Source organism: Felis catus, chromosome C2, assembly GCF_018350175.1.
Source record: "Felis catus isolate Fca126 chromosome C2, F.catus_Fca126_mat1.0, whole genome shotgun sequence".
Taxonomy (NCBI): Eukaryota; Metazoa; Chordata; class Mammalia; order Carnivora; family Felidae; genus Felis; species Felis catus.
The window spans coordinates 67,510,892-67,523,994 of NC_058376.1; the positions used below are offsets into that span (position 1 = coordinate 67,510,892).

At 36.7% G+C, this 13,103-nt stretch overlaps 1 protein-coding gene across 3 annotated transcripts in view; it reads left to right on the top strand.

The window, feature by feature from the left end:
• Positions 1–13,103, top strand: part of SLC15A2 (solute carrier family 15 member 2) — a 67,655-nt gene that overhangs the window by 34,436 nt on the left and 20,116 nt on the right. Inside the window, exons 21-22 of one of the 3 annotated variants that reach the window (XM_019839834.3) lie at positions 104–208; positions 631–1,312. In XM_019839834.3, coding sequence (XP_019695393.2) covers positions 104–208; positions 631–720 — 195 coding nt within the window. In that variant the 3' untranslated portion in view covers positions 721–1,312. Of the gene's footprint in view, positions 1–103; positions 209–543; positions 1,313–13,103 lie in introns of those variants that run through there. The other 2 variants (XM_003991691.6, XM_019839835.3) reach the window with 2 other exon arrangements.

Consider the following 13,103-nt stretch of genomic DNA (forward strand, 5'->3'; position numbering starts at 1 on the left):
GGAGTTCAAATTTGGAAACTTTTGTGGGAGAAGTTTTCTGGATGCATGGGTCATATGTATGCTGTAGGGCGTTTGTTTACTCACAAACCTGTGTCCTCTTTAGGCTCCCTCTAGCATGAAATCTGTACTCCAGGCAGCCTGGTTGTTGACAGTTGCAGTTGGGAATATCATCGTGCTTGTTGTGGCACAGTTCAGTGGCCTGGTACAGGTATGGATCTGATGGAAGTAGGAACTTGTCTACCCATGATTTCCCCTCCAAGTTCCTTTTCTCCCTGTTCCCCTATCCCTTTGCCCCTCACATTTCCTACTCATACTGTGGCATGAGATGGGCTAGATATAAACAGACATGGCCAGGAAAATAGACATATAAGAGTGGCAATAATGGCCATCATAGGCCCATCTGAGGAGACGCCAGTGAACCCATTCTTCTTTTAGCAAACCTCTGCCTACACTGGTGATCCTGAATCAGTCTGCTCATCCTACAAAGATCCATTTAATTTCAAGTTTCTCCACATTCGTCTCTATATTTATTTCTTCCTGCAGTGGGCAGAATTCATTTTGTTTTCTTGTCTCCTGCTGGTGGTCTGCCTGATCTTCTCCATCATGGGCTACTACTACGTTCCTATAAAGCCAGAGAATTTACAGAAGCCAGCAGATAAGCAGATTCTCCATACCCAAGGAAACGTGATCAACCTGGAGACCAAGAAGACAAAGCTTTAATGGCTCCTTGGCCTCTGCCCAGACCCCAATCTCTGGCTTTGGTCTTGGCCATCATCCATCTTAAAGCATTTTTTTCTCCTACTTGGTCAGGGAATAGAAGTAGCATCATATCTGAGATGATCTCCTTCATTTTTGATAGAAGCAGTTCTAGGACTGGATTTTCCAGTACATTAAAGTACAAGTCCCCTGAGACTCTATGTCTCCCCAACAGTTACTAAACTCTGTAAACATTGTGTAGTATTGCTGAAGCAGGCTAGGTGTTTCTAAATGTCCATTAAAAACACAAATGTATATTGAAATTAATTTCTGGGGTTATGCAAAATTATGTAGGAATCCCTTTACTTGCCATTTAGAACTAATGACTCCATTCTTTGAGGTGCTGATTCTGGGGAAAAATTGCAGAATAACAGAAATGGTATTTCAAGTTTCTTCGTAAGCAACATACTTATACTATTACTAGGACCTCATGAATTAGTGTGTCTGGTGCAATCTGGTTCAGGGGCTGGCCTGTCAGCTACCCAGGTTTGATAAGACCTTTTTAGTAAATTTTTCAGTACAGGTGGTAGGAGACAAATGACATTTTATTAATACACAGAAGAAATATATCTTTCTGATAATTATAGTATTTTATCTACTAACCAAAATACCTTTTCTTCATACTGGTAGATCTTTGGAGACCAAATTAAATATGCTAAGCATGGTTCTGGAAATCAAGAACAAGTATAACTTGTAAAAATCTTGGGGTGCCTGGGTGGCTCAGTTGGTTGAGTCCGACTCTTGATTAGGGTTCAGGTCAGGATCTCATGGTTCATGAGATGGAGTCCTGCATCAGGCTCTGCACTGAAGGCATGGAGCCTGTTTGGGATTCTGTCTCTCCCTCTCTCTCTCAAACATAAACGAATAAACTTTTTAGAAAAATAAATCCTGTTGAGCCATTCTTCTACAATGCACATTCTTCTTGGGACTACAATATTTCAGCTGGATTATGCCTTCCTGTGGACAGTTGTATAGACACTTATAATTTTCCAACCATACCTTTTCAATGTCATTGGGCCAGCTTTTTATTATAATTACATCATTTCTAGTTTATTGCAACAGATATTTAATAACAATAATATTTTTATGAATTCAACTTCCTTTTTATTATCACCCTCTTCAGCCTCAAAGTAGTGGTCTGTTTTGATAGTTTTTCCTATTTGTCTTTTCCTATAATTTTAATTTCTTTTTCCAATTTTTTATTTAAATTCTAGTTATTTAACATACAGTGTAATATTAGTTTCAGATGTAGAATTTAGTGATTCATCACTACATACACCACCGGGTGCTCATCACAAGTGCACTCCTTAATACCCATTGTCTATTTAATCCATTCTCCCACTCACCTCCCCTCTGGTAACCATCAGTTTGTTCTCTATAGTTAAGAGTCTGGATTGCCTCTCTTTCCCCACCCCCATGTTCATTTGTTTTGTTTCTTAAATTCCATATATAAGTGAAATCATATGGTATTTGTCTTTCTCTGACTTATTTCGCTTAGCATAATAATCTCTAGCTCCATCCAAATCATTGCAAATGGCAAGATTTCATTCTTTTTTAGGACTGAGTAATATTCCATTGTATATATGTACCACATCTTCTTGATCCATTCATTAGTTACATAATTTTTAAATGCTGTCTCTCCATTTAGGCCTTGGAATTTCTTGTTTATTAAAAAAGTTACAATAACACTCTAGGTTTAAGCTTATAAAATGGTGATGCTCAGTGGAGGGGCTTGGTCCCATATAAAGATCCCATCAAAATCTGTAAGGGGATGACAAAAGTGGTAGGACACAAGGGTGGTTTTTTTTTCTGTGTTAAAATGTCAAAAACATTACCTTGTACACAATGAATGAACCAGTGGACAGGCATGGGGATGTCATTATACTACTGTGCATTTCTAGGGAAAAAAGTTCAGAACCACAGTACTACAGAGCCTCACTTCTGCTGGTTTTGCTCCATTATTCTCATCTAGAACTGTGTTGAGTCTCACACAGTAAATGTAACAAATAAGAAAAGTTACTCCAGTTTCCCAAGTGTTACATACTTTAGTTTTACTGGCCATGATTTCAAAGATACTGAAGTGATAGTAACGCCATTCAGTTTCCCCAGATATCTTGCTGTGAACCTGACCCTACTTCTTCAGAAGATATTGTTTGTTTTTGAGCAGCCTTAACTCAATCTTCTCTATGAAATATTGCTTAAGGAGAAGTTAACAGTGCTCTGTGAATAAAAGTTTCTATGGACAAATACATTTTGGGAATGAGGCATATTATATCCTCTTCCATAGTAAAGATTCTGAGAAATCCTGCAGTAAAGACAAAGTAAAAACACTTTGTTTAGCCAAAATGGTATAGTAATCTGCAAAACAATGGTTTGGGGGAAAACTGTGGTAAGCAGTTCTTCCTTATGCTGAACTAAAACCTTCCTCTCTCAAACCTCCTACCATTGCCTCTTTCATATGGCAGAACTTTTGCCAATTGGGGAGAACTTTTATGTCTCCTCTTCGATCATCAAGTGAGTGTACATCAAGTTAAAGATTCTCAGCTCCTTTAATTCCTTTAATGGGTTTTCACAGGGCACAGTCCAGCCCTTTCAACATTCTTTTTTACCTCTTCTGAGAAATGTATTTTGCCTGAAATGTAGCAGTGGCTCAGAAGCCTTCTTAACATGATACCTGGAGCCAAATACACTACCAGAAGTGGTCTGACTAGAGGAAATAAGACCTGCCTTTCTGTAAACAATATACTTCAGTTAATACAACCTTTGGTAATATTAGATGTTTTTGGCAACTCTACCATGATATATGCTCATATTCCAACCAGATGGTTGGCTAAAATATCCAATTTTTTAAAAGAGCTATTATTTATCCAAAAACATCTTTGAGTTTCACCATGTGCTATTCACCAAGTTAGGTATTGGAAAAACAAAATTGAATAATCTACTATACCTATATGAAAGGTTACCTCACTCATCTTGACTGACTGTCAAGATCCTAGAAAGAACAGAAGCCTTGAGGAAGTTATGGTATATTGAGGAAGAACAAGGACAATATTACAGGGCTCCAATAAGGTAGAAAGTGGATGCAGTCAGAAGAAGCTAATGACCAGATGATGTGGGGCCTTGTGACTACAGTAAGACCTTTTGATGTTACTGTTTTTTTTTTAAATTTATCTATTTAAATTCAAGTTAGTTAACATACAGTATAGCATTGGTTTCAGGAGCAGAACCCAGTAATTCATCACTCACATATAATGCCCAGTGCTCATCCAGCAAGTGTCCTCCTTAATGCCCATCACCCATTTAGCCAATCCCCCCGCCCACCTCCCCTCCAGCAACCCTCAGTTTGTTCTCTGTATTTAAGAGTCTTTTAGGGTTTGCCTCCATCTAAGTTTATATCTTATTTTTCCTTCCCTTTCCCTATGTTCATCTGTTTTGTTTCTTAAATTCCACATATGAAATCATATGATATTTGTGTTTTTCTGACTGAATGATTTCACTTAGTATAACACACTCTAGTTCCATCCTCATCAACATAAAAAGCTTCTACACAGCAAAGGAAACAATCAACAATGGAATGGGAGAAAAAATTTGCAAATGACACATCTGATAAAGGATTAGTGTCCAAAATCTACAAAGAACTTACCAAACTCAACACCCAAAAAAACAAATAATCCAATAAAGAAATGGGCAGAAGACATGAATAGGCATTTTGATGTTATTCTAAGTGAGATGTGAAACTGTTGGAGGTTTAGAACATGGGAATGACATAATCTGACTTTATATTTAGGATAACTCTGGCTGCTAAGAGGAGAATTGTCCATAGGCAGGAAGGAATAGAAGCAGGGATTCCAATGAGAAGACTTTCATAATAGTCCAGGCAGGAAGGAATAGAAGCAGGGATTCCAATGAGAAGACTTTCATAATAGTCCAGGCAAAAAAAAAAAAAAAATGTTACTTGGACAGGGTGGTAGCAGTGAAGGTGGGAAGAAATGGTTTCACTTGGGATTTAACCTTAGGTAGGACTGAAATGATTTGAGTATGGCTTGCATATATGGTTTGAAAGAAAGAAATCAATGCTGACTTTTAGATTTGGAGTCTTGAGTAATGAGGATGAATGATGGTGCAATTTGGGGGGAGTAGGAAGATTAGGGTTAAGAACAGGTGTGAGGTATAAAGTAAGTAAGACTTTTTGTTTTGTCAATGTTGAACTTCAGTACCAATTTGGTGTCCAGTTGGAGATGTTGAGCTGGCAGTTTCATGAATCTGAAGTTTAGTTAAGAGGCTGGAGCTGGAGATATAAACTTCAGAGTCTTTAGCATACAAATGGTATTTAAAGCAATGATATTGGATGAGATAACATATGAAGTGAATGTAAGTAGGGAAGAGGTTCAAGGGCTAGCCCTGGGATTTTCCAACATTAGAGGTCAAGAAGAGTAGGAATCTTGACTTTATATTAAAAGCTGTAGTTATCAGGGGTGCCTGGGTCGCTCAGTCGGTTAAGTGTCTGACTTCAGTTCAGGTCATGATCTCGTGGTTCGTGGGTTCAAGCCTCACGTTGGGCTCTGTGCTGACATCTCAGAGCCTGGTGCCTGCTTCAGATTCTGTCTTCCTCTCTGCTCTCCACCCTTCCCCACCCCCACTCACACTCTGTCTGTCTCTCAAAAATAAATAAACATCAAAAAAAAAGCTGTAGTAATCCAAACAGTATAGTACTGGCACAAAAATGGATACATATATCAGCAGAATAGAATAGAAAATCCAGAAATAATAATTATATGGTCAAGTAATCTTCGACAAAGCAGGAAACAAAATCCACTGGGAAAAGACAGTCTCTTCAACAAATAGTGCTGGGAAAACTGGACAGCAACATGCAAAAGAATGAAACTTGTATTTCTTACACCATACACAAAAATAAACTCAAAATGGATTAAAGACCCAAATGTGACACCTAAAACTATAAAGATCCTAGAAAAGAACACAGGCCAGTAATTTCTCTGACATTAGCCATAGCAACTTTTTTCTAGATAGGTCCCCTGAGGCAAGGGGGAAAAAAGCAAAAATAATCAATTGGGACTATATCAAAATAAAAAAGCTTCTGCACAGTAAAGGAAGCCATCAACAAAATGAAAAAACGACCCATGGAATAGGGAGAAGATATTTGCAAATGACATATCTGGTAAAGGGTTAGTTTCCAAAATCTATAAGGAACTTGTAAAACTCAACACCAAAAGCCCACAAATAATCCAATTAAAAAATGGGCAGAATACATGAACAGACATTTCTCTAAAGAAGACATACAGATGGCCAACAGACAAATGAAAAGATGCTCATCATTAGAGGGAAAACTACAATGAGATATCATCTCATACCAGTCAGAATGGCTAAAATCAAGAAACACAAGAAACAACAGGTGTTGGGCGAGGTTGTGGAGGAAAAGGAACCCTTGTGTGGTTTTGGTGGGAATGCAAATTGGTGCAACCACTGTGCAAAATAGTATGAAGTTTCCTCAAAAAGTTAAATATAGAACTACCCTACAATCCAGCAATTGTGCTATGTACTTACCCAAAGGATACAAAAACACTAATTCAAAGGGATGTATGCACCCTGATGTTTATAGCAGCATTATTAACAATAGCCAGGATATGGAAGCAGCCCAGCCAAAGTGTTCATTGATTGCTGAATGGATAAAGAATAAGTGGTATATAGATACAATGGAATATTATTCAGTCATAAAAAAGAATGAAATCTTGCCACTTGCAAGGACATGTATGGGGCTAGAGAGTAAAATGCTAAGTGAAATAAGTCAGTCAGAAAAAGACAAATACCATATGACTTCATTCATATGTAGAATTTAAGAAAAAACAAAGGTGGAGAGAGGGGAGAGAAAAAATAAGAAACAGACTCTTAACTTTAAAGAACAAATTGACAGTTACCAGAAGGGAGGTGGGTGGGGGGATGTGTTAAATAGGTGATGGGGATTAAGGAAGGCACTTGTGATGAGTACCAGGTGTTGTATGCAAGTATTGAATCACTAAATTCTACACCTGAAAATAAATTTATGCTGTATGTTAATTGGAAATTAAATTAAAACTTGAAAAGAAAAAAACAACATACATTTAGAGACACATAAAAAAATAAAATAAAAAACACTTCATTGCTCTCTGTTTACTCTAAAGATAAACTTCTAATTCCTCAACAAGGCCATCTGACTTGGCCCTTATTATAGAGTTTATTATAGTAGCGAGTGCCTCCTGCTATGACTGTTGATTTGTCTACTTCTATTATACCTATCTGGGCTCATCCCTGCCATCAGCCCTTGTCAAGTTGCACACCCTGCCCCTTCCAATTTTACTACATTTTACTACAATGTAAAATTTTACTTCATTTCCAATTTTACTTCCAATTTTATTACATTTATAGATCAGTTTGGAGACAGCTGGCATATTTACCATAGTGAGTCTTCCAAACATTGAATCTCTCTCTCTCTCCTTTAATGTCCTTCCTTCTACTTACTTTGGGTTTAATTTGCTTTTCCATTTCTAATTTCTTTTTTTTTTAATTATTTAAAGTCAAGTTAGTTAACATACAGTAAAGTCTTGGCTTCAGGAGTAGAACCCAGTGCTCCTCCTAAAAAGCGCCATCCTTAATGCCCATCACCCATTTAACCCATCCCCCTTTCCAGCAACCCTTAGTTAGTTCTCTGTATTTGAGAGTCTCCTATGGTTTGCCTCCCTCTCTTTTTTTTATCTTCCCCTTTTTTTCCTTCCCCTTCCCCTATGTTCATCTGTTGAGTCTCTCAAATTCCACATATGAGTGAAATCTTATGATATCTTTCTCTGACTTATTTCACTTAGCATAATGCACTCTAGTTCCATCCACATTGTTGCAAATGGCAAGATTTCATTCTTTTTCATCACTGAGTAGTATTCCATTGTATATACGTACCACATCTTCTATATCCATTCATCAGTCGATGGATGTTTGGGCTGTTTCCATAGTTTGGCTATTGTTGATAGTGCTGCTATAAACATGTGCTCCTTCAAATCAGCATGTTTGTATCCTTTGGATAAATACCTAGTAGTGCAATTGCTGGGTCATAGGGTAGTTCTATTTTTAATTTTTTGAGGAATCCCCATACTGTTTTCCAGAGTGGCTGCACCAGTTTGCATTCCCATGAACAGTGCAAAAGAGTTCCCCTTTCTCTGCATCCTCGCCAACATCTGTTTTTTCCTGAGTTGTTAATGTTAGCCATTCTGACAGGTGTGAGGTGGTATCTCATGGTGGTTTTGATTTGTATTTCTCTAATGATGAGACAATTCTCATTCTCTCTTCTTTTTATAATTTGTGTATTTAGGATAGTAACGTTTTTAACATCATTAACTTCCTTTAATTATAACTTGAGGTGCAACCTGTTAGTTTTGCTTTTTGTTTTGTCTCTATCCTATAACTCTCCATATTCATCATATTTGTCCTTTGAAATCCCATTCAAATGTTACTACTTTTATGAGGCCTTCTCTGATACATCACTGAGATACACATGATTGTTGCAACCTCTCAGGTTCAGTAGTGATCTATTTGTTAATTGATGGAAGACATTCTCATCATTTTCTGCCTTGTAGTATAAGTGTATGGTATTGTTTTATTTCCTCTGCTCAACTGTAGGATCCTATCAGTTTTTATATGTTGTATTTTCATTACAGTCAAGTTTAATATACTTTCTCATTTCCTTTGTGATTTATGAGTGTATTGCTTAATTTTAAAACATCTGAAGATAGTCTATATTATGCTTTTGTTATTAATGTCTACTTTAATTTCATTGTCATAAGAGAATATATTTGTAAATGAAATGAAATCCTGTGAAATTTGTTGAGGCTTGTTTTACAAACCAGCATTCAGTCCAGGTCAATTTTAGTAAATAGTGCATGCACACTATTAAAAAAATACATTCTGTCAATATCAGAGGCAATGTTCCTTATTTGTCACAGCAAATGGCTCCTGCTATGATTGTAGATTGTCTATTTCTGTCTAATTTTGCTTTATATATTTTGAAACTATGTTGTGGGTGTGTATAGAATTATGGTGAATTGATTTTTTTATTATTATGCCATGTTCCTCTTTATCTCTACTAAAGCTTATTGCCTTAAAATCTACTGTATCTAATATTAATATAGCTAAAGCTATTTTCTTTTAGTTAATATTTACATAGGATAATTTTTTCCATGCTTTTACTTTCCATCTTTCTTTGGCTTTACCCATAAGGTGTGTCCCTTGTAGGCACCATATGTTAAAAAAAAAAAAAAAGTCTGGTGTAAGTCTTCCAATTGGCATTTTTAGTCTATTTATATTTAATACAACTATTGGTATATTTAAGTTTTATCTACGATCTTTTTAAATTTTTTTTATTTTCTATTCAACTAGTCTGTACTATATCTTTTTTGTTTTCCTTTTCTGCTTTCTTTTTCATCAAATATTTTTTGTTCCATTTTCCCCACTATTAGCTTTTACTGGCTGTACATTCTTTTCTTTTTTTATTTAGTGATTATCTTTGGGATCATTACATACACCCTGGGCTTTTTACAGTAAATATACATGATTAGCGTAACCACTACCATGGCAATGGTTAGATTTTAGAGCACTGTAATTCCATTTACTCTCTTCTACATTTTGTGTTATTGTTTTTATGCATTTTAATTCTGTATATATGTTGGATCTCACAAGACAATATTATTATTGTTTCATACACTCAATAATCATTTAGATTTATTCACATATTTACTCTTTCTGTTTTCATTCCTTCCTGCATTTCCTGCTTTAATCTGTGATCATTTTCCTTCTTCCTGAAGAAATTTTTAGTGCAACTCTTCTGTGGATGTATTCTTAGTTTCTGTTTGTCTGAAAAAAAATACTTCTCTACTTTTGAAGGATATTTTTGCTGTGTGTTTTGGGGGTTCACATTTCTAGATTAGTGGTTATTTTCTTTCACATTTTATATTCTGGCTTCCATCATTCTGTTTAAAAAGTCAGCACCAAATCAAATAAGAATTGCAGGAAATAGGGGTACCTGGGTGGCTTAGTTGGTTAAGCATCTGACTTCGGCTCAGGTCCTGGTCTCACGGTTCATGAATTCTAGCCTCTCACTGGGCTCTGTGCTGACAGCTTGGAGATTGGACCCTGCTTTGGATTCTGTGTCTTCCTCTCTCTCTGCCCTTCCCCCACTCACTTTCTGTCTCTCAAAAATAAATAAATGTTAAAAAAAAGAATTGAAGGAAATATTCCCTCCCCAGCTATAAATTTTTTTTTAAATATTGGTTTTTATTAGTGTTAATGTGCCAAGATGTGATTTTTTTAATGTTCATCCTGCTTGGGGTTTGCACGACTTCATGAATCAGTGACTTGATGTCTCACATCAATTTTTTAAAAATTTTAGCCATTATCTCTTCAAATATTGCCTCTGTCCTATTGTCTATTTCTCTGTCTCTCTGTATCTGTTTCTGTGTTTACTTCTGTCTCTCCCTCTCTCTCCTTCTCCCACTCCCTCTTCTTCTCTTTCCTTTTTTTTTTTTTCTTCTTCCTGTCTCTTTATCTCTCCTTCTGGGACTCAAATTTATTGAAACTAGAATATCTCATGCTATTCTTTATGTTTCTTCTGTTATTTTCTATATTTTAAAATTATTTTTCCTCTCTGTGATAAAAGCTGCTGCTGAAGAAAACTGACCTGACTTGGAACATCTCAGAAAAGCTCTATGCCTTGGTATTGTTGAAAAGAATATCTAACCAGAAGCAATATGGTCAAAGTCAGCATCACAGTTGCCTAGGGGTACACTACAGGTTGAAGCAGCAAGAGACCAGCCAAATATTTTAAAAGAAAACCTGGGGAACAAGAGAGCCATAAGGAACTTTGGAAAGCCCATTCCATTTTTCTTTCTTCTTTCCTGAATTCCCAAACCTCCTTCTGTTATCACTTCCTTTCTGTTTAGAGAACTTCCTTTAGCCATTCTTACTGGTAGGTTTGCTGGTGACAAATATTCTTAGTTTTTCTTTTTCTTTTTCATTTGAGATTACCTTTATTTTCCCTTCATTCCTGAAGTATATTTTTCCTGGATATAGAAATAGGGTTAACAGTTCTTCTCTTTCAGCAAGCACATGGAAAATGTTGCATTAGTTCCTTCTGGCCTCCATAGTTTCAGATAAAAATTTGCTGTCCAGGACATGGGGGTTGTCATTGCCATGGGATCTAAACCATGCATCCTGGGCATAATCACTCTGTATAATCAATAAATTGTTTAATACATCAAAAAAACTGCTGCCACTTGAACCATTCTTCTATTATAGACAATGCATAATTTCTTTGTAACTGCTTTCATTATTTTTTTCTTTGTTTCTGGTTTGTTTGTTTGATGTTTGATTATGATGTGTTGTGGCCTGGATTCCTTCCTTTTGGTTTCTGCTTTTTGTGGTTCACTAACCTTCTTAAATCTGTAGGTTTATCCCTTTTATCAAATTTGGAAATTTTACAGCCTTTGAATAGTTCTTTGAATATTTTGTCAGTCTCATTCTCTTTCTCTTGTGTTTCTGGGATTCTGATGACATGAATGTTAGATAGTTTGGTATTGTGCCACAGACCCCTGATCCTCTGGCTCATTTGTTGTTGTTCAGATTGGATAACTTTTATAATCTATTCTTTTATTAATCTTCTTTCCTCTGTCATCTCTAATCTACTATTGAGCACATCTAGTGAGTTTTATTTCATTTATTGTAATTTTCAGTTTTACAATTTCTCTTTGGTTCTTTTTTCATAGCTTTATTTCTTTGCTGAAACTTTCTATTTTTTTTATTTGTTTCATGAGTGTAATTGTTAGCTGAAACATTTTTATAATTGCTGCTTTACAATCCTTGTCAGATAATTCCAACATCTGAGTCATCCCATTGGCATCTGCTGTCTTTTCTCAATCGAATTTTAATTGTCCTGTTCTTAGGATGATGAGTGAATTTCAACCATATCTTGTACATGTGTGTATTATGCTAGATTATGGTTATCATTTAATCTTTTTCTTCTATGGGAAGAAGTCACACTTTTTAGATGACTCAGGAAAGTGGAGGTGGATGTTCAGCTCCCCACTAGGTCCTCTGACACCTTGCTGGCAAAAGTGGAGTACCAACTGGCACCAACTCATTGCTTCTGGGTTTCAGTGGAAGTCTACTCCCTGCTGGGTCCCACTGATGCCAGAAGGGAGATCAGCGTGTCAACTAGCACCACTTCCCACTTCCCTCTTCCACCTCATTGCTACTGGATGAAGGTGGGTGTGGAAGTTCAACTCTCTGCTGAGTGCCAATTAAACTGAGGATAGGGAGGTCGGGAGGACAGAGAAGGTGGAGGGTCAGTGTGCATCACTTCATTCCACCTCATTACTGCCTGGTAGAAATAGAAGTTCAGCTCCTCCCACTAGGCCCTGTTGACAGGGGGCAGGAAGAAAGAAGGGTGCTGACTAGCACCCTTCTTTGAATCATCTCTTTTTGCCTCTTAGTTGTGGGTGAGAGTTGGAAGCTCAGCTCTTTGCTTGGTCATGCTGATGCTACCCAATGGTGGAACTGGAGTACTGCTTGCTATCACTGTTTAACCCCATGGACACCAGCATGGTGAGGGATTCAGAATGCTATCATTGGTTGAGGAATGAAAGTTCAGCTTCCTGTTCAGTCCCACAGACAACTGTAGTAGACTTTTGCCATTGGTATTTGGCCGGAATAAGGTGGATATTGTCAAAATGTTTCATGTTCTGCTACACTGATCTTTTTCCAGTTCTTTGGCTAGGGGGAATAACCATTATGGAGTACATCTTTGGCTGTACCTGTTGGCAGTTTCAGCTATAGGCTTCTCCAGCCTCTTGTACCAGAAGTACAGGAAACAAGAAAGAAGCCCAGGGAACTCACCACCATTCCCAAGATCCCTAGGCACTTCACCTTTCTCTTTCTACCTTTCAGAGTCTCCCTATGTTTGCAATGTTATGTCAAAAATTTTTTAGTTGTAAGAGGGAGGACTAGAAAGGGATGTGGCTACTCCTTCTTGTCCAGAACCACAAATCCTAAATTGTTCTTAAAGGTGCATTATAAATAAATAAATAAATAAATAAATAAATAAGAACCAAGGATTTTTTGGTTATTCTCCTACTGCAGTATATTTTCCCTCCAGTTTTATTGAGAAATAATTGACATACAGCACTATATAAGACATACAGCATGATGGTTTGATTTACATATATTATTAAATGATTACCACAATATGTTCAGCTAACATCCATCTCCTCATATAGATACAATAAAAAGAAAATAAACAAAAGAAAGGAAAAGAA